A 21,634-nucleotide genomic window follows, 5' to 3' on the forward strand; every position below is an offset into this window, starting at 1 on the left:
CACAACTACAAAACACTTTTCACACAAATAAAGTCAGATCTAACTAATTGGAAAAATATCAATTGCTCCTGGCTGGGTCGAGCTAATATAATAAAAATGACAATTTTACCTAAATTAAATTATATGTTTAGTGCCATACCAATTAATTTACCAAAAAACTACTATATAGAGCTAGAAAAAATAGTAACAAAATTCATTTGGAAGAATAAATGGTCCAGAATACTAAGGGAATTAATGAAAAGAAATGCTAGGGATGGTGGACTAGCTATACCAGATTTCAATCTGTACTATAAAGCAGCAGTCATCAAAACTACTTGGTACTGGCTTAGGAATAGAGGAGTGGATCAATGGAATAGATTAGGCACACGAGATTCAGAAATCAATGACTATAGTAATGTATTCTTTGATAAACCCCAAGGCTCTTGTTTTTGGGATAAGAACTCATTATTTGACAAAAACTGCTGGGAAAACTGGAATATATTATGGCAGAAACTGGGCATAGACCAATATCTAACACCATATACCAAAATCAAGTCTAAATGGGTGCATGATCTAGGTATGAAGGTTGATACTGTATGCAGTCTCCTAAAACAAGGAATAGTTTTACCTATCAGACTTGTGGAGAGGGAAAGACTTTATGAGTAAACAAGAATTAGAGAACATTATAAAATGTAAAATGGATAATTCTGACTACATGAAATTGAAAAGCTTCTGTACAAACAAAGCCAATGTAACCAAGATTAAGAGGGAGGTGGGAAATTGGGAAAGAATCTTTACAACCTATGTCTCTGACAAAGGACTCATTTCTAAAATATACAGAGAATTCAGTAAAATTTGTAAGAATACAAGTCATTCCCCAATTGATAAATGGTCAAAGGATATGAACAGGCAATTTTCGGAGAAAGAAATTAAAGATATCTATAAACACATGAAGAAATGCTCTATATCACTATTGATTACAGAAATGCAAATCAAAACAACTCTGAGGTACCATGTCTCATCAGTCAGATTGGCTAAGATGACAAAACAGGAAAATGACAAATGCTGGAGAGGATGTGGGCAAATTGGAACACTAATGTATTGCTGGTAGAGTTGTGAACTGATCCAGCCTTTCTGGAGAGCAATCTGGAATTATGCCCAGAGGGCTATAAATAATTTCTTATCATTTGACCCAGAAATACCACGCCTAGGGTTATATCCCAAAGAGATCATAGAAGTGGGAGGAAGACCCATATGTACAAAAATGTTTGTAGTAGTTCTTTTTGTGGTGGCAAAGAATTGGAAATTAAGGGGGTGCCCATCAATTGGGGAATGACTGAACAAGTTGTGGTATATGCATGTTATAGAATACTATTGTGCTACCGTGTTTCCCTGATAATAAGACACTGTCTTATTATTTTTTTTGGAAAGAAAAACACCAGAGGGCTTATTTTCAGGGGAGGGCTTATGTTGTCCTGCCTCAGCTCTCCTCCGCGGCACTGCTCTCAATGGCGCCAGCAAGCAAAACACTGGGGAAGAACAGGATGATGCACTCACTGCTGCAGCTCTGATTGGATGCAGCTCGGAGTGCGGCGTGCGTTTCAGTGGGGGGGGGACGGTCCATACAGAGGGTACCGTGTAGCAGGGGATCACCTTCACTACAGTAGCAATCTCAATAGGGCTTATTTTCGGGGGAGGGCTTATTTTAGAGGAATCTCACACAGTAAGGGGAGGGCTTATTTTTGGGATAGGTCTTATTATTGGGGAAACATGGTATAAGAAATGAGGAGCAGATGGACTTCATATTTATCTGGAGAGGCTTATATGAACTGATGCTGAATAAGAAGAGTAGAACCAGGAGAAATTTGTAAACTATTACAGACACAACGTATGTGTGATGACCAACTTTGATAGATTGGACCCTTCCCAGCAATGCAGTGATATAAGTCAATCCCAAAAGACTCATGATGGAGAGAAATGTGTGTATCCAGAGAAAGAACTAGAAAGAACTGAGTTTATATCCAGATGGAAGCAAAATACCTGATCTTTTTCCTTTTCTTGTTTGGTTTTATGTCCTCTTTATCATTTTTCACTCCATCTAATCCAATCCGTCTTTATAACCTGACTAATGTATAATGTGAAAGTATTTACATATCCTATACTTGACTATATGCCACCATGGTGGGGAGTGGAGGGCGAGGGACAAAATGTGAAACACAAGGAATTGTGGAACTGAATCCTGTAAACTCAAAGTAAACAAAAAAAATTAATTTTTAAAAAAATATACTCCTATCACATTGATGATCAAATACAAAATCCTCTGGTGTTCAAAGCCCTTTATAACCTACCACCACCACCAGCAGCACACACACACAGGCACTTCTAGTCTTTTTCACGTTACTCCCTGCACATTCTCTAATTCAGTGATATTACCCTTCTTGGTCTTCCAGGAAGGAGACACTTCATCTCTCAACTCTGGTCATTTTCCTTGGCTGTCCCTCCCCATCTTTGTCTCCTGGCTTCCTTCAAGTAGCAAATAATTTCTCACCTTTTGTAGAAAGTGTTTCCTGATTTCCCCCTACTGCTAATACCTTCTCCCTTTTAATCATCGTCAATTTACCTCTATGTGACTGTTTTGGACATAATTATTTGCATTGCATGTCCTCTATTTGACTGTGGTTTCCTTGACAGCAGCAACACTCTTTTGCCGTTTTTTTTTTTTTTTTGGTATCTTCAGTAGTTAGAACATAGTAGATATGCCTGGCATATCAAAGGTGCCTAATAAATGTCTATTTATTGACTGATAATATTAGAGTTCATTCAAGTTTTTGCTTTCTCCCACTGAGGTACCTGGGATTTCAAAGGTCAATGAGAAGAGACTCTCAGGGGCTTCCCTGAGGATCCCACATACACCAGAGGTGTTTAAAAAAGACAAAGTCATTGGGCTTCCTCTCTATATTAAACCATCTGAGGATTGAGATGTCAGGGCATCAGCAGAGATGGCCCATGTGTAGATATGCCTTTATAATAGCCCCTTCTCCAGAAGTATGATGAAGGAGGCTGAAATCTGGGTTCTACAATAACCATATTGGCATCTTCATTTAGAGACCTTTTTTTGAACCATTTAACCAGATTATACCCACTGAGGTCCTCACACAGAAACAGCTGCATTGGTACTATTCACCTTTGAGTGTCATAAACTATTGAATATGAATATTTCAGTGTTCCCAACATATAAGATAACATATTTAAGAATTATAAACCTTAAAATGACATCTAAAAGTTGTCCACATTTATTATCATTGTTGAAAATGATCAGGAAAGCATATTAATGATGCCATGGCCCCTCTGCATGGGCCACCTCCCACCTGGGAGGCAGAGCAGCAGAAGGCCCAGGCACTGAGTCAGTGACACCATCTCTATGCAATACTCTGTCCAGTGCTGATCTCAGGATTGGGGAGTGACACGCAAAGCAGATGGGCTGTGAGAGAAAGTTCAGGGACTTCCTGCTTCAGAGCCAATGTACTTCAGGGATTATAACATGAACAGTTTCTCTTTAAATGTCTCCAGTCAGATCAGGGAGGAACACTTAGTTTCAGGGATGCATCTCCCGCTCCTGGAGGTGGGTGGTGGGTATAAAGTGGGATTGCAAACCATTTTCTCAGTTTCTTGTCAAAGAAAAGAAACAGAAAAATCTTCATTATTAAATTACTAAATTCACAATCACAGGATGATAGGATGATGTTTAGAGATATGAATGGAACCTTATGGAACCTCAGCTCCAACCCACCCAGTCTATTAATAAGAAAACCAAGACCTAGCCATGTAAAAGCAGTTTAAAATAAAGTCATGGAGAGAGCAAGTTCTAACCTTAAAAGTAAAGAGCAGGATCCATATGTTTGCATGGCTCTTTAAACAGGTTCTTCTTTGAGCTTTACAATAACCCTCAAATGTAAGGGGAATGGGCACAATCATCTCCATTTTAGTGAAAGGAAATTGATGTTCAGTTTGTCAATAATTTGTCTCAGATGACTTGACCATTAACTGGAACAGCTGAAACTGGAACCTAGCTCTTCTGACTCCCAGTCTAGATGATGATAATGGTGATGATAGCCAGCAATTATATGAGACTAAAAAGTTTATAAAAGTGTTTTTAGAAATATCGTATCTTGAGGCAGCTAGGTGGCCCAGTAAATAGAGTACTGGCCCCGGAATCAGAAGGACAAGAGTTCAAATGTGGCCTCAGACACTTAACACTTACTAACTGTGTGACCTTGGGCAAATCACTTAATCCTACTTGCCCCTCCAAAAAAGAAAAGAAATATTGTCTCATGTTATTCCCACAAAACTCTGGAAGGTACATGCTATTGCTACCCTCATTTTGCAGATGAGGAATCTGATGCTGAAAAAGCTAAGTGACTTGCCCAGGATAATACAACTAATAAGTATCTGAGGCTGGATTTGAACTCAGGATCTGCTGAATCCAGGGCAAGGGCTCTAGCCATTTCACTACCTAGATGGCTCTAGTATTAATGAAAATGGTCCTGGAGGATAATATTTTAATATCACTGAGGTTTTATAAAAAGTTTTACAAACATTATCTTCTGTGATGCTCATAATCCTGGTAGAAAAGTACTATTATTATTCCTATTTTACAGATAAGGGAATTGAAGCTGAGAGAGCTTAAGTGACTTGCGCAGGGTCACTCAGCTTTGTGCCTGAAATAACATTTGAACTCAGCTCATTTTACAGATGAGGAAACTGAGGCCAACCAGGTTACATGACTTGCCCAGGGTCACACAGCTAGCAAGTATCAGCTCAGATTTGAAGTCAGGAAGAGGACTCTACCTGGCTTTAGACCTGGGCTCTATCCACTGTGCCATCTAGCTGCCAGATGAAGGTGTAAGTAAGATTTGGATAAAAATAAGCCAGCATTCTTAATAAAACCAGTTTTTGATTTTCCAATGTAAACATGAGGTACAGAGTAAAGAATTTTGAATAGATCTGGAATATCAACTAATCCAACCACACACACAGACACACAGACAGATAGACACACACACCTCCAAAATCACCTATCAGGAATGCTCTCAACTCTCTGTCCTGATTTTGTCTGGAGAATGTAATGTATGAATGAGGTGGGGCCTGAGATGGGTGAAGGAGTTGGGGTGCAGGCTAACCAGAGCTTGGTCTTGACAAGACAGCAGTCTCTGCTCTGATCTAAGATTTTGTAGAAGCAGCCAAATTTCCCCAGGAGGCTTTTGTTCAGAGCTGGATCAGAGAGAGGCCAGCTGTAATGGTGTTAATAGTAATAGAGTCTGGCAACCTCTACACTGCTCTGAGAATATAGTTTGTCCCAGACTTACTGAACCTGAACAAGGCAGGAACTCCACAGTGTAGGATGGTAGCAGCACTGATCAGGAGCTTGGGAGACTGTCCTGGTGGCTGCTGGTACCAGGCTATATTGCTGCTAACGACCTGACTGGCTCTTCAAGGTATAGTTGAGTTTCTCTTGTCGAGATATTTGGAGACACCCTGTTTCTAGAGTTGCTAAGGCCAGGCAACGAAGCTGTGCCCTGATCTTGGCATAACAATCTTTGGTGCTCACCTAGCAAAATAAAATAATTATTGTACCGTTTGTACAAGCACCAGGTGTTCTCTGAGCTCAGACAAACATCAGAGAAGTTCCCAAGTTTCAGTCATTAAGTCCTGTTACAATCACACTTGTCACATTGCTGCTGTACTTCTCATAACCCTGAGTTCAAAGCCAAGTTCAGGCATCCGCTAGCTGTGTGACCCTGGGCAAGTCACTTCACTCTAGCTTCTACAGCTACAAAATGCAGGTTATATAAGCACCAACTTCCCAGGCCTGTTGTGAAGACCCGATGAGATAGTCAGTGTAAAGTACTTAGCAGGCGTTGGAAAGCCAGAAGCTCCAGGTAGATGGTGGCTCTTATTTTCATTTAGTCCATCTACCAAAGGACTGGCATTCTGCAACCTTAGCTAAATGCCCTCACGCTCTCCCGGTTTCCCTTGGGTCCATCTCCTTGACAAAGGAAACACACAAAATGGGCACGTCCTGGACCTACCTTCTCCCCTCGGCCGTGATCCTCACCCCACGGACCCCACACAGGGCCCGGCCCTACTCGGATCCGAGGCTTTTCCCCAACATCGCTTCCCAAAACACGGCCCAGGCTTTGCTGGCGCCTCCGGGGACCCCGCTTGTGCCTCGTGCCCTCTCGCCCTCTCCTGCTGCCCCGGGTCCCCTCGTGTGCTGCTCCTGCGGCCCGGAAATCCCCGGGTCTGAGCCCGTGCCCACAGCTCGTGGTTTCCTTCTTCTGAGCCGCCACTTCCCTTCGTGGTTTCGTCACTTCCGCCGAGAAGATGGCAGCGCAGATGAAGCATTTGCCTAGAGCTGGGGCCTGTTGGGACTGGCCGCAGGAATGGGAGAGACCATGGGGTGGACTTGACTGGGAGGAGCCCTAGTGCGCTTCCAGGTCTGCGACCCCACGGCTGGTAACTTCCCGTGGACTCTAGAGCTGTGAAGACCAAGCAGGAGGCAAAGGAAGGCGTGGAATGGGCGGGACTCCTGATAGGAAAGGCGGGCTCGGGGCGGGACACACAGGGAGGTGGGATCACATTCCAGGCCGGGGAAATGGCCAACTCCAGGCACGCGCAGAGGGTGCAACAGCCTCTAAACTACAATTCCCGGGAGGCGCTGCAGACCTCTGGGGCCTTTTCCAAATCCAAAGGCGAGAGGACGGGATTTCCGTCTTTCTACGTCACTTCCTCCTCGCCTCTGTTTTTTTTTTTTTTTGTTCCTTTCCGTGGTGGCGGCAGCCAGCTTCTTCTTCTTCTTCCTGAGCTGGTGTGAGGGGTGAGGGGGCAGAGGAGAGAGGGGCCAGTTGCGGCGGGGGATCGGGGCCCCGGGGATTGGTTGGGAAGCTCACCGAGAAAGAAAGGAGTCCGGCGGAGGGAGGAAGCCCCCAAGGCCTTACAGGGATCTGGGGGCGGCCGTGAGGGGGGGGGGGGGCCCTGGAAAGAAGCCAAGGGGGTGGAGGGGCAGGGCCTCTGGGGGCGGGTTCTAATCCTCCAGGCCATCGCGGCTGCATCTAGTGACCCTGGTCAGATCCTGACCCCCCACACACCTCAGTCCTTCCCCTGTGCCCAGGGTCCGAGGGCAGGCTCTCCTGGTGAGTGTCCCTTTGGTCCTAGGTTGGGCCTTGCCTGTGGTCTCATCTCCTTCCGGCAGCCTCCGGGGCACCCTGTCCTGCAGGAAACCCTCCTTCATGCGCTGGGGTCCAGCCCAGGTGAGAGGTTCACGTGTCTGTTTTATAGAGATATTAGGGCCCTCAGGAGAGAAATAACTGTTTTCTTCTCCCCCCTACCCCGAGTCCCCCTGCTCCAGGAGAAGTGACTATTTTCTTCCCCCCCATCACTTTTTCCTTGTGGCCTCCCCCTAGCCCCGCGGTCTGCTTCCTTATCCCCCCACAGGTGGAAGCGGGGATCCCCATCTTTCTATCAGGGCAGACCCCAGCTTCGTCCCCCTCAACCTCCCCAGGTCAGAAACGGGGTTCCCCTTCCCCCGGAGGGCAGAAGCAGGGGCCTCCGACCCCCAGGGCAAAAGTGGGGTCCCCATCCCCCCAAGGGCAGACCCCATTACGGCTCCTCACACTCACCCACGGGCGGAAGCGGGGTACCAGTCCCCAGGAGGCCAGCCCCCAGCCCCTATCCTTCCCATGGCAGAAGCAGGGTCCCTGTCCCCACCAGGGCAGACTCCAGCCCACCCCCCTCTTCACACTCCCCTTCCCTTCCTCCCCTGTTCTACACCCAGGGGGGAGCCTGCAGGAGGAGGGGATGACTCCTGTGCTGATGGCAGGGCCCCCACAGGTGAGCATCTCGGGGGGATTCCCTGGAAGACTGGCTCAGGTGGGAGGTTTTCTGTCCTGTGCTGGCACCCTAGAGGTTGTGGGCATCGGGAATCAGGTATTGAGAGGTAAAGGACACTGTAGACACCAATGTATCCTCCACACCCCATCCCCCTTATATTTATTTATGTTTTTAAAAATTTTGAGTTTCTAATTTTTTCTCTCCCTCCAACAGGACACCCATTATGCAAAACATTTCCATATTTATCTTGGTTAAAAAAATGTAAGTGGTGAAGGGAAGAAGAGTATGCTTCAGTCTGCACTCCAGAGTCATCACTTCTCTTTCCATTTTTTATAATGGGTCCTTTGGACATTTCATGGATCATGGTATTCATCAGAGCAGCTAAGTCTTTCACAGTTGATCATCATCGCTGCTTTTGTACCCAGTCTTCTGGTAGGTCGTCTCACTTTTCCCATTCATATATTTTATTTTTAATTTATGGAATAAAACAAGCATTTCCATAGTGTAGTACAAAGAAAAATTGTATATGAAGTTGCAAATCTATCTTGTACAGCTCTTTATTCCTTTTATATATATAACAAAGTTAGCTTGTGATGTATGCATCTATGTGTGTATATGTAAAATTATTCTAGAGAGATAAACAAAAAGGAAAAAGATGTATATGGACAAAAAATATTCCAAAGACTTGGAAATTGAGGGGATGGATGCACATCAGCTGGGGAATGGCTAAACAAATTGTGGTATGTGATAATGTGATTATGATGAAATCCTATTGTAAGAAATAATGAGCAGGGTGCTCTCAGAAAAACCTGGAGAGGCTTACATTATGTAAAGTACTGTATACAAAGTCACAGTAGTGTTGTAAGATGATCAGTGGCTTAGCCATTCTCAGCAATACCATGATCCAAGACAACTCTGAAGGACTTATGAATAAAAAATGCTATCCATCGCCAGAGAAAGAACTGTTAGTGTCTGAATACAGATTGAAGCATATATTTTTAACTTTATTTTTCGTGAAGTTTGTTGGGGTTTTTTGGTCAATCTATTCTTAACGTGAGCTTATTTTATATCCTCTAACATTGGTAAAGTGCTTTATTGTTTCAACTAGTTTTTTAGTTGATTCTCTTGGGTTCTCATCATCTACAAACACATGGGTTTTTTTTACTTATTTATTGGTATTCCTTTGTTTTCTTTGTCTTGTCTTTTTTTTTTTTTTAAAGCAGTTGGGGTTAAGTAACTTAATCAAGGTTACAGGGCCAATTATCTGGGTGTGTTGCTAAGTATATGAGCCTGGATTCCATCCCAGGTCATCCCAACTCTTGGGCCAGTGCTCTTACTGGCTGTGCTATCTGGCTGCCCCTCTTTCTCTTGTCTTTTTATGATAATTAGCATTTCTAGTACAATATTGAATGAAAGTTGATAATGACCCTCCCTGCTTCTCTCATATGTTCTTGGGAAGGCTTTTTTTGTTTATTTTCATTACAGGTCATATTCGTTCTTGATTTTAGATAGACGTGTTTATCATTTCATAAAAACTTATGTTTATTCCTGTGCTTTCTATTGTTTTTAAAGCATGTGGGTTTTGTATTTTCTCAAAAACTTTTTCTACATATATTGATTTCAGCCTATGACTTTTGTTATTTTTGGTACTGACATCATCAGTTATGCTTATACTTCATGTTAAACCTGCCCTGTGTTCATTGTATAACTACAAACTAGTTATAGAATAGGATCTTTTTGCTGAATTGCTGTAATCTCTGGACTCTCCTTGCTTTAGTTATCAAAACTGTATTTATGTTTGTTTTGCTTTTTACTGGGGGGAAGGCAGGGCAATTGGGGTTAAGTGACTTGCCCAAGGTCACAGGGCTAGTAAGTGTTAAGTGTTCCAGTGTTAAGTGTTCCAGACCTGATTTGAACTCAGGTCCTCCTGACTCCAGGGCCAGTGTTCTAGATATTCACTGTACCACCTAGCCACCCCCAAAACTGTATTCATGCAAATAAAAGCAATTTGATAGGAGTCCTTCTTTACTCAATTTTTCAAATAGTGTATGTAGTATTGAATTAACTGTTCTTAGAAAGTTTGGTAGAATTCACTTGAAAATTCAGTTGGTCCCCAGTTTTTTTCTTAGGTGTTTATTTATGGATTACTCAATTCCATTTCCTAAAAAGGGATTATTTAAATATACCATTTTGTTGATCTGGGCAGTTTTTTTAGGTTAAGGGGGTAAAAATTCATCCATTTCAGTTGTTCTTTTTATTGGCATATATTTGATCAAAATAGCTCCTAATAGTTGCTTTAATTTCATCTTTATTGGGGAGGTATTCAGTCTTTTTTTGTTACTGGTGATTTGATTTTTTTTAAATCCAATTAACATCAAGTTTGTCTGTTTTATTGTTTGGGTTTGTTTGGTTTTTTTTTAATTAAACGAGTCCTTAATTTTAATTAGTTCAATGGCTTTTTTGCTTTCAGTTTTGTTAATTTCTTTTCTTTTCAGGACTTCTGTTTTTATGTTTAATTGTGGTTTTTAATCGGTTCTTCTAATTTTTTTTTTTGTTACATGCTCAATTTATTTATTTGCTCTTTCTTTCATTGGTATGAGTTTAGAGATAATACATCTTTCTGTAAAAATGCATACCATGTGACCCACTTCTAGGGCTGTATCCCAAAGAGATCATACAAGTGGGAAAAGGACCCATATGTACAAAAATATTTATTGAAGCCCTTTTTGTGGTGGCAAAGAAGTAGAAATCAAAAGGATGCCCATTGGTTGAGGAATGGCTGAAAATTTTGTGGTATTTGAATGTAATGGAATACGATTTTGCTGTAAGAAATGAGGAGCAGATCGACTTCATAATAACCCAGAGGGATTTATGTAAACTGATGCTGAGTGAGGGGAGCAGAACCAGGAGAACACTGTATACAATTACAGACACAGTATATCTGCCATGTGTAACTTTGATAGACTGGGCTCCTCTCAGCAATGCAAGGCTGTAAGACAACTCCAAAAGATTCATGATGGAAAGGGCTGTCCACATCTAGAGAAAAAAACTGCAGAGTCTGAGTGCAGATGGAAGCAAACTACTTGCTCTCTTGTTTTTGTTGACTTCTTCTATTCTCTTTCTGACCTGAGAGATCTGGCATTTGGTTATAGGATTCCTGAGGGTTTTGTTGTAGGCTCTGTTTTAGGAGGTGATTGGGAGACTCTTTCCATTTTGTTTGTCCTCTTATTCGAAGAAAACTGGTCAGTTTTTTTAAATAATCTTTTATTTATTTTTAGTTTTTGACATTCATTGCCACAAGATTTTGAGTTACAAATTTTTTCCCCGACTTTTCCCTGCCCCCCACCCCAAGATAGAGAGCCTACTGAATACCCCATCCCCCAATCTGCTCTCTTCTCTCCTCCCACATGCTTTATTTCCCAGTTGCATGTACAAAAATTTTTTATTCACATTTGCTTTTAAAACTTTTTTTTTTTTAATTTTTTTAAAACAGATTCTTTCCCTTCTTCTCTCTTCACTCACCCCCACTGATGGTCAGTTTTCTTTCTGATTTCTTAAAATGTAACATCTAGGCTCTATTTTTAATCATGGCTCTCTAGGTACTTTCCAGGCAATTTTGTCAAAGTCTTTTGACTTTGTTTTATTATTTCTTGATATCTCATAGAGTTGTTTGCTTCTACTTGATCAATTTTCATTTTTTATCAGTTGTTTTCTTCACTTGGGTTTTGTCCCTTGACCCCTCGGCCAAATATGGTATTTAATGACTTATTTTCTCCATTTTGTATTTGTGCTTCTTTCACCAAGCTGGTAATGCTTTTTTCATAAGTTTCTTGTATTGCGCATATTTCCTTCCCCACTTTTTCCTCTGCTATTCACATTTGGTTTTTCAAAAAAACAAATTTTTTATTATATAGTTGTCCACGTTTTGTTTTCAATGTCTTTGGGAGTAATGGGCATACTATAGCTTTGGCTAGGTCAAAGAATACACACTATTGAGTGGTTTTCTGTCTGCTTCCTGCAGTGGATCTGCTAATTGACAGCTCTGCCAGCCTAAGTGCCTTATTTATTTATCGATAAAAGAGAAAAACCATATCAATTAATTGGACATGAAATTCAGTAGGTCAGTTGTCCGTAAACGTTTATTAAGTTCCTATCATATGCCATCATATGCCATATAATATAATAATATGTAATATTTAATAATATGATAATGACATGTCATCAAGGTTAGCTACCACATAGATGGTAAAATTTTCAACTTGAAAAGGCTACAAGCCAAGATCAAAGTGGAGGGACTGTTGGCACATAATTTTCTGTTTGGAACTGATTGTCCTCAGGCAGCCTCTGAAGACTGGAGATACAAGGAAGTATAGATTGATGCTCTCCTGATTGTGTTACTTTTGGCCCAACAATTAACACCAAGAAAGCAGAGGTACACCATTAACTAGCACCACACCGTCCATACATGAAACCATCATTCTCAGCAATTGGAGTCGTTTTGAATGCTGTGAATAAGTTCACTTACTTTGGCAGTGTACATTCTGGGGATGTGGACATCACCAATGAGGCAGACATACACATTATCAGAGTTATCTTGGTGTTTGGGAAGCTCCAAAGGGAAGTGTGGGAGAGACGAGGTATTAGACTGACTATCAAACTGAAGGACTACAAGAACTGTTGTACTAACCTCATTGTTGTAAGCCTGTGAAACCTGGGCAGTATCCCAGCGGCATGCCAGGAAACTGAATCACTTCCATTTGAATTGTCTGAGAAAGATTCTGAAGATCACCTGGCAAGAAAAGATCACGGACACTGAGGCTCTTTCTTGAACTAAATCGCCAAGCATTCAAACTCTGCTGCAGATCTTGCAACTCTGATGGTCTGGCTCTCTTGTTTGTAGGTCAAATGTATGGTTAACAGATAGATTATTTTATGGAGAAATTACACAGGGAAAGTGTTCACACAGTGCCCAGAAGAGGCAATACAAAGATCCTCTCAAGGTCTCTCTCTCTTTTATTTTTTTTGTTTACTGTTTGCAGGGGGAAAGGCAGGGCAATTGGGGTTAAGTGACTTGGCCAAGGTTCCATAGCTAGTAAATGTCAAGTGTCTGAATTTGAACTCAGGTCCTCCTGACCAAAGGGCTGGTGCTCTTATTTGCTGTGCCACCTGGCTGAGCCTCAAGGTCTCTTTCACATTATGAACTTTCACATTCATTGTATGATATGGGAGACACTGGCACAGGACTGCCCAGTGTGGTGTGCCATCATCAGAAAAGGTTCTGTGCTCCATGAGCAAAGCAGCATTGAGGTGGTGCAAAAGGAATGCAAGGTGAACAGATTCAGAGTCCACCCCACATGTCCACATGGATTATGTTTTCCCCAATTACTCATAGTTTAGGATCTTTTTCATCTTTAAAATGATAGTTTTGTGTGTTATGTTCTGTTGGGTCTGCTACTGTGTTAATGCACAGCTTCCAATTCTCAGAATTCCTCATATATGTCATTTTAAACTATATAAATGACAGTGTTATTCATATGACATTTTTTCTAGCTATTCTTTATTAGTCAAAACTCAATTTGTTTCCAGTTCTTTGTTGCCTCAAAGAGTGCTCTTATGAATGTTTTCATGTAAAAACTCAGTTGTGGGATGGTCTGGTTATACAGAAAGGGAGTGGCAACAAGGTACAGTGAGAATAGCCCTGGATTTGAAGCCTGGAGGAGCTGGGCTCAAGGTACAGATCCACCTTTTAATCACCTTTTGACCTGAATTAAGTCAATTTCTCTTTCTGGGCTTCAGTTCCCTAATTTGTAAAATGAGAAAATTGTTTCTTTCAGCTCTAAATATATGAATTGGAAACTATTGGTCCTTTAACACCCTTTTCAGCACTAAAAAGTTTTCATATAATGTTACAGGAGATTGTAGTCCCCCATGCTCACCTTTGCTCTTATGGTTCTAGGAGTACTAAGCACAGTCGTGTTCATTTCAGGGCAGCAGATTTTAAGAAGCACAGCACCTGGATGAAAAGAGGAAAGGAGCTGCCTTGCTTGTGAAGAGATGAGGCTGATTGGTCAAAGGGGCTGGGGTTGTTTAGATTGGAAGAGAAGACTTAGGACATGGAATAACTTTTCAGTTATCTCATTTACTTTATTTCAGCAGCAAGTAGAAAAGGAATTAGCCATATTGCAGCTTCAGCTCAGAAGGCAGAAGTAGGAGCCAAGGTTGCACATTTGTAATGGAAATGCAAACTTAAAGATCTTCCCTGCCCCTAGGCTAGAGTGCACCTGGAGCCTGGGGAGGGAGGCTTGTTTTTCAGTAGATACTTTTTGATTGGCCAGTGGGTCAAAAAGGTTGTTACATTCTCTGAGCCAGGAGAAGGCTATATAAGCCCTGATGTGTAGCTTTGTTTTTGGGACTCACTTTGAGAAGTATTCTGTGATTTGATCTGAATTCTGGGAAGCCGTTGTTGAGAGTCCCCCGGCTTTGAAAAACCCAGAATGTGGAAACCCAGATGTTGACTGGGTATGGATGTAATGGTTGGACAGTTTGGAAATCTGTCTACTTGATGTTTCTGTCTTGATAATTATGCCTGTATACTTTGAGGTTCAGGTTGCTGACCTTTTCTCCTGAACAAGGTAAACGATATATGTCTGACTGATTAAAGTAAGCTTGTTAACCCATTTTGAGTTGCTTTCCTTTAACAAAGCAGATCCAAGAACCTGTGGTAGCTGCAAACCCTGAGGACGCTTGGGGTGCTTGCTGCTGCAACATTGTATTAAAAAAAGTAAGTGATGTTTAAAATTGATAATACTGGAACCATTTACAACAAAAAGCATTTATTACACATGTACACAATGCCACGGGCTGTGCTGAGTGCTGAGGATACGAACAATGGCAATAGTGTCTCCTGCCCTATAAGGATCTTACAAACTAGTCAGAGAGGAAATTTTTCCAAAAATTTTTATTCATCTGATTTTCAGTTTATGGAATAATAAAAATAGTTCCAAAATACAGTAAAATAAAATAGATGATTGCATATGAAACTACAAATCTTTAATCTAAAACTTGATAGTCCTTTTAAATATATAATGAAATGATCATGTAAATTTCTTTTTCTTCCTTCCCCCCAAACTCTATAGAGTTGTCTAACAGATACAAGTGTTTGTGTGTGTGTGTGTGTGTGTGTGTGTGTGTGTGTGTGCGTGATTGCATGTAAAATTATCGTACTTCTATTTATCAGTCCTTTCTGGGAGAGGAATTCTTAAGTGATGACTATATACTAGACTGTACTGGGATACAGATAAAGAAATTAAACAATCCTTTGTGGCAAGTGAAAGATGAAATGACTGAGGAAACAAAGGTGATGTCTTTTGAGCATATCAGTTGATTAAGGGATCCATGGCAATTGACTGCGGATATAGGGGGAAATATCCTTTTCATACATTAAGAACAAAGAGGACCACCTGATTAAAAGTAAGTAATATATTAGGTAATCTAATTTCTAATTGGAGGAATGATTGCGCACTTTCCATGTTGGGAAGGGGGGAACCACAATACGTTCAGTTCCCTGCATTCAGAAAACAAGGTATCCCACTTCCCAAAGGGTCTGTAAACAATTAGAGTCACATGGGACCAGCAAATAATTGTTCAGTATGGAGTAAGTTTTCAAATATGAAAGATGAGTTGCTTGAGAACTAGAATTGTGAGAAAATTCCTTAGATGTGCTGGGTAAGAACAAATGTTTTTGGTATTTTAGGAATCCATAAATTCAACATAACATTCAAGGATGTAGCTGTGGAATTTACCCAGGAAGAGTGGGTACAACTGAACCCATCTCAGAAAAAGTTGTACAGAGATGTGATGCTGGAGAACTACAGGAACTTGGTCTCTTTGGGTAAGAACAGCTACCCTCTTTGGAGTCTTAAAATATAACATGACAAATGTGAAGATTTTAAGTTATTCTTTGGCATACAAAAGGAAACTATTCCTAATCCTTTTGTAGGCAAGGGACAGATTACCTGTGCTACCTATTTCCAGGAAAATGCTTGGTATGCCTGGAAGTTCATTTCTTCTTTCCTTGTTATCCTTGAGAATGCATCTTCCTCTCTCTGTTTCTTCAAATCCAAGATGTTCTTTTTAATTCCAATGTAGGTTTCATCATCATACACAGTGTCCCCACTGGCAATGAACTAGTTTTTCCTAAATCTTATTCAGTAATGCATTGTACCATAATATATAATATCCTTCAGTGGTACTTTGTATGTCCTTGAGGTCTTCCTAGCATGTCTGATTTTTTCCTAAAGAGGGTTTGAACTTATTTTAAGTAATTTCATTAAGTTTTATGGATGCTTTTTAAAAGAATGTAATTTCTCCAAAAAAACAACAATAAAACAAACTAAAAGGTAAAACCTACTTCTTCCTCCACCCAACCCCTGGAGCCTTACATGGTTGAAAAAAAATCTGAGACACAATCAGGTAATATATTACCCTTGATGTTATAAGATGGAAGGAGCATTTCGTCTCTCTGTTCTTTGACAGAACTCTGAGATAACTAACCGCCTACCACTTTTTATTTTCATTGAGCAGGACTTGGAGTTTCCGAACCAGATATGATCTACCAGTTGGAAAGAAAGGAAACATTTTGGATGCCAGAGGCAGATATTCCAAGAAGCAGCTGTCCAGGTGACTACCTAAAAACTCAGCAGATGTGTCATTGCAAAATCCACCTTTGTTGGTCATTTTAGTCCAAACCTGTTATAAAGTGTCGACCATAGTGGCCTATGTAAGCTTCTCAGGCTTGCTGAGAGTAGTGGAGACTTCAGAACTTCAGTTTTTTACCTCAAAAGTTACTTTTTATATATCTCTTTACTGAAATGTACAGCAACTCTCAAAGTTTTTGCCTCAGTATAGGGCTGTTCTTTCTCTTGTGTTTATTGAAGATTATCTTAACTTAAGCAGGCATTCTCTTGCCTCACTTGCATGAATTCATTTTCCCTTGTAAAATAAGCACATTACTTGAGATATTTAGTTATTTTGCTCCTTTTGCTTCTGAGTTCTTTTCTGATATTTTCTGTTGTTTTTATGATTATATTGCTTTACTGCTACTTTTTAAAAACACTGAGTTCTAAATTCCCCTTTTTCAGTCTATCATGTTATGTGTCATCCTGTTTTACTTCATGCTTTGAAATCACAAAATAATTTGTTCATGAAACAGGACTTCTTTAGCCACAACACCTTCATTAGACATTTAGATTTTCATTATTTTGCTCTTTCACACAAAACTGATGTGAAATTTTTTCTGAAAGTGCTTTGTTTGCTTTTAGTAACATGTTGAGGATTCAGATTTAGCACTGGGACAGTTGGGTCAAAGGATATGAACGGTTTTGTAGGCTTTAGCTGAAATTGCTATGTTGCTTTTCAGAAAAATGGCAGCACCTTAATAAGTAGCTATTTCAACATAATTCCCAAAATTTATCATTTTAAAGTATCTTTGGTAATCTGAATGCTATTGCTCCCTTCAGATTGTTTTCATTTTTCCTCTTTGATTAGCAGACTTTCAGCAATATTTCAGGTAATTTTTAATTTCTTGTCCAAAACTCCTGTATGTCTTATCTTTTAAAATTTCGATGAATTCCTTACAAAGTAAATATTTTTATAAGATTTTTATACAAAGTTTTAGATTTTTGTAGGAAATTTATGGCAACTGTTGTCTTATTTTCTCTCTCATGTTTCTTTATTCTGTTTACTTCATGTATCTATTTCTCTTCCTCATTCTAAATTCTGTATTTTCGTCCTCTTCAGTCTTTTCTTTGCCTATTTTCGCCTCAGAGGGTGAGGATACATTTACTATTTCTCAAAGTCTCAGCTTTTTCTGAACAATCTTACTACCATCAAATGTCAGCCAATGAAAATAGAGTCAGGGATCATTCATCAACTCCAGGTTATTTCATCCTATGTGAATTCATTTACATGTTACATTTGAGTCATCATACTGTTACATAAGATAAATTGATCCATAATGAAAGACTAATGAGAGAAGGTAAGAGAATAGCTCTAACACCTTTGAGCAACTAAGAACCTTGGAAAAGGGTCAGAAAGGCAGGGTTAATCAATTTTACATTCTTCCTTTCAGAGAGCAGAGAATTTATTGGAGATAAACCTCTTGACTATAATGGATATGGGAAGCCCTTTAGGAGCAAGAAGCATCTTGCTGGGTGCCAGCTAATTCATACTGGAGATAATTCTTATGAATGTAATTTATGTAGGAAGGCCTTAAGATCCGACTTACACTGCATCAGAGAATTCATACTGGAGAGAAAGCTTATGAATGCAGTGAATGTAGAAAGGCTTTCTGGAAGATGTTACATCATACTAAGCATCAGAGAATTCATGTTAGAGAAAAACCATATGAATGTAGTGAATGTGGAAAGGCCTTCACAAGGAAGCAGTATCTTACTCTGCATCAGAGAATTCATACTAGAGAATACATTCTTTATGAATGTACGGAATGTGGGAAGGCTTTCAGGGAGAAATCACATCTTACTGATCATCAGAGAATTCATACTGGAGAGAAACCTTATAAATGTAGTACATGTGGAAAGGCCTTCAGGAGTAAGTCATATCTTACACTGCATCAGAGAATTCATGATGGAGAGAAACCTTACGAATGTAGGGAGTGTGGAAAGGCTGCCTTGAGAAAGCCAGAGCTTACTGTGCATCAGAGAATTCATACTGAAAGGAAACCTTATGAATGTAGTGAATGTGGAAAGGCCTTCAGAACTTACTCACAACTTAAAGTGCATCAGAAAATTCATCCTGGAGAATACACTCTTTATGAATGTATGTGATGCAGTGAATAGAGTACCTGCCCTAGAGTCAGGAGGACCTGAGTTCAAATGTGGCATCAGACACTTAACACAAAAAGTAGCCATGACTTTGGGCAAGGCACTTAACCCCAGTTGCCCTCCAAAAAGCAAAAAAAAAAAAAAAAAAGGAGGGGGGGAGCTTACGTTTCAAAAAACTGATGTTCTAAACATTTTGGGTGGCTGGGTGGCGAGGTGAATAGAGCACAGTCCCTTGACTCAGGAGGACTGAGTTCAAATCCAGCCTCAGACACAACACACACACACACAAACTAGCCATATGACCTCAGGCAAGTCACTTAACCCCAATTGCCCTCCAAAAAGCCAAAAAAAATTGAGAATTCTACCAAATTAATTTCCTTATTCAAGCCATGACCATAAGACTACCGAAAAATTATTTTATAGAGCCAGAAATAATAGCAATTCATCTGGGAGAACAAATGATTAAGAATCTCAAGGGTCTTAATGAAAAACACTGCAAAGGAAGATGGCCTAGCCTTACCAGATCTATAACTACATTATAAAGAGAAAATCATTAAAATTATTTGGTAATGGATAATTTTGACTACATCAATTGAAAATTTTTTGTACATACAAGCCAATGCAATCAAGATTAGAAGGAAAGCAGAAAGCTGGGAAACAATTTTTACTGCCATTATTTCTGATAATGGCCTCATTTATAAAAATATAGAGCTGTGTAAAATTTATAAGAATACTAATTCCCCAATTGATAAATGATCAAAGTATATGAATGGTGAGTTTTCAGATGAAGCAAATGTATCTATAGTCATATGAAAAAAACATTCTTACAAAATATTTTTAAAGGGCCAAAAATGCTCTAAATCACTATTGTTTAGAGAAATACACATTTAAACAACTCTGAGGTACCACCTTACACATATCACAGATAGGCTAATATGACAAAATGAAAGTGATAAATCTTGGAGAAGACGAGGGAAGGGATTATTGGTGAAGTAGTGAACTAATCTGACCTTTCTGGAGAGCGATTTGAAATTATGCCCAAACGGCTATGAAACTGCCCATCCTTTGATCTAGCAATACCACTACTTGGTCTGTATCTCAAAGAGATCACATAAAAGGGAAAAGGCTCCACATGTGCAAAAATATTTACAACAGTGCTTTTTGTGGTGGCTGGCCAAAACTTGAGGGGATGTCTGTCAATTGTGGAATGTCTAAACAAGTTTTGGTATATGACTGTAATGGAATGGTATTGTGCTATAAGAATTGATGAACAGGTAGATTTCAGAAAAACTCGGAAATATTTTAATGAACTGATGCTGAGTGAAGTGAGCAGCATCAGGTAAACATCATACACAGTAACAGCAACATTTTGCAATGATCAAGTTTGACAGACTTAGCTCTTCTCAGCAATACATTGATCTAAGACAATTCCAAAAAGCTCATGATAGAAAATTCCCCATCCAGAGGAAGAATTATGAAGTCTGAATACAGGTGGAAATAGAGTATTTTCACTCTTTTTTGTTTTTGCATTTTTCCCATATTTCCTTTTCTGTTTCTTTTTTAACAAAATAACTAATGTGGAAATATCTTTAATATGATTGTACATGTATAGCCTATATCAGATTGCCTATCGTCTTGGGGTGGGGGGAAGAAAAAATGCTGAAAGTCAAAATTTTATCACAATGAATGTTGAAAACTCTCCTTACATGTAACTGAAAAAATAAAATACTATTAAGGTGGAGGGGGAAAGAGGCTGTTATAAGATCTTGTTCAGGAGAATCTTCAAACCAGTTCAGCCTGACTCTTCAGCTTAGCCATATGGTGTGTTAACTCTTTGGGAGGAGATGGTGGGTGGGATGAAAGATTTCGTGGTAGAATGACAGTCAGTCAGGGGTTGGAGGCATTGGCAGATGTAGTGATCTCTGTACAGTTATCCCACCTTCATGAACTTCAACTTCATAGAAACTTCTTTTTGTACTGAGAAATCCAGAGGACATTGCCCTGAGGGGCTTTCTCCTTTCCACTTCTTTAAAAACAAACACATAAACAAAACAAAACATCCCACCACCACTACCAACAGAAAACATTGGTCTCTCACCCACGACTGAAGTCCCTGAGCCCTGTTCTAAATGATTCCTGAGCCTGCTTGACTTCCTGGTTTTTATCATCTTGAGCAATAAGAGCTAATTGGGAGTGGAGTTCTAACTCAAGATTCTGTAGAACCTTAAAAAATTAATTCTGAGCTCTTCATCTGTAAAACAACAGACTTATTAGATAATTCCTACAGATCTTTTATTGGAAGCAGGGACACTAATGGAGCCCAGGAGAGCTGTGTGGGAGCCCAATCCCACAACAGAAACATGAGCTGTTGTGAAGAAAAGAGGTATTACAGGGCAGACCTGGTGCAGTTTGAGTTAAGTGTCCTCCCAGGTGGATTGATCTGGAATGCCCTTAGGGGGTTTTTTGGAGAATATTTTTTTTTTAAATAGCACTGGCAGAGGAGCTCCTGACATCCCAGGGAAGCTCCTTTTTTTTATTATTTTAAATTCTCTTAATGGTAATTGTACATGCTGTTGCTTTTATGGACTGCATGTTGCCCAGGAAGGCGTGTCACAACTCTACCTCAGTTTCTTTAAAAATCTGTGAAATGGGGATAACAGCACCTACCTTACAAGCTTTTGTGAGCATAAAAGAGATGACTGTACCATCGTTGTTATTGTTTGTCTTTAGCTCTGGAAGAGGACCATGACATTAGGGAGATGATGCCATGATATGCAAGTGGATTGGATTTCAACGAGGTAGGGCTGGGGAAGGTTAGCACCTTCATGTTCTCATCTGGAGCCATCTTCCAGTTCCCAAATAGAGATGAGGAACCTGGAGATAGCACTGGTTGCATTGGGGACTGTGGCCTTTTAAAACTCTGG

The 21,634-nt window shown here is 40.1% G+C and overlaps 1 protein-coding gene and 1 pseudogene across 11 annotated transcripts; both read left to right on the top strand.

Moving 5' to 3' along the window:
• The window catches only part of LOC138171507 (zinc finger protein 420-like), a 55,174-nt pseudogene extending 34,738 nt beyond the window's left edge, over window positions 1–20,436 (top strand).
• On the top strand, window positions 5,379–21,458 carry LOC138171493 (KRAB domain-containing protein 4-like). Of its 11 annotated transcripts, none has more exons than XM_069101008.1 (7): window positions 6,620–6,847; window positions 7,151–7,289; window positions 7,814–7,975; window positions 8,083–8,301; window positions 15,623–15,760; window positions 16,453–16,548; window positions 21,441–21,458. In XM_069101008.1, exons 1-4 carry the CDS (start codon window positions 6,635–6,637, stop codon window positions 8,139–8,141), a joined length of 573 nt encoding a protein of 190 aa, XP_068957109.1. In that variant the 5' UTR covers window positions 6,620–6,634; the 3' UTR covers window positions 8,142–8,301; window positions 15,623–15,760; window positions 16,453–16,548; window positions 21,441–21,458. The 11 variants fall into 11 exon arrangements, with proteins under 11 accessions (XP_068957111.1, XP_068957116.1, XP_068957109.1 ...); XM_069101007.1 differs by lacking the exon at window positions 21,441–21,458 and adding an exon at window positions 17,999–18,144; XM_069101006.1 differs by lacking the exon at window positions 21,441–21,458 and adding an exon at window positions 14,573–14,650 and having other exon boundaries at window positions 16,453–17,659.
• The last annotated feature ends 176 nt before the right edge of the window (window positions 21,459–21,634 follow it).

Source organism: Petaurus breviceps, unplaced genomic scaffold, assembly GCF_028583685.1.
Source record: "Petaurus breviceps papuanus isolate PSGF00001 unplaced genomic scaffold, PetGlider_PUasm1.0 446, whole genome shotgun sequence".
Classification (NCBI taxonomy): domain Eukaryota; kingdom Metazoa; phylum Chordata; class Mammalia; order Diprotodontia; family Petauridae; genus Petaurus; species Petaurus breviceps.

Coding starts and splice junctions, on each gene's coding strand:
- LOC138171493 (XM_069101008.1), top strand. CDS start 6,635: ATGGCCAACTCCAGGCACGCGCAGAGGGTGCAACAGCCTCTAAACTAC. Junction 6,848..7,150: donor TTCTTCTTCTTCCTGAGCTG/GTGTGAGGGGTG, acceptor CCCTGTGCCCAG/GGTCCGAGGGCAGGCTCTCC. Junction 7,976..8,082: donor CGGGAATCAGGTATTGAGAG/GTAAAGGACACT, acceptor TCCCTCCAACAG/GACACCCATTATGCAAAACA.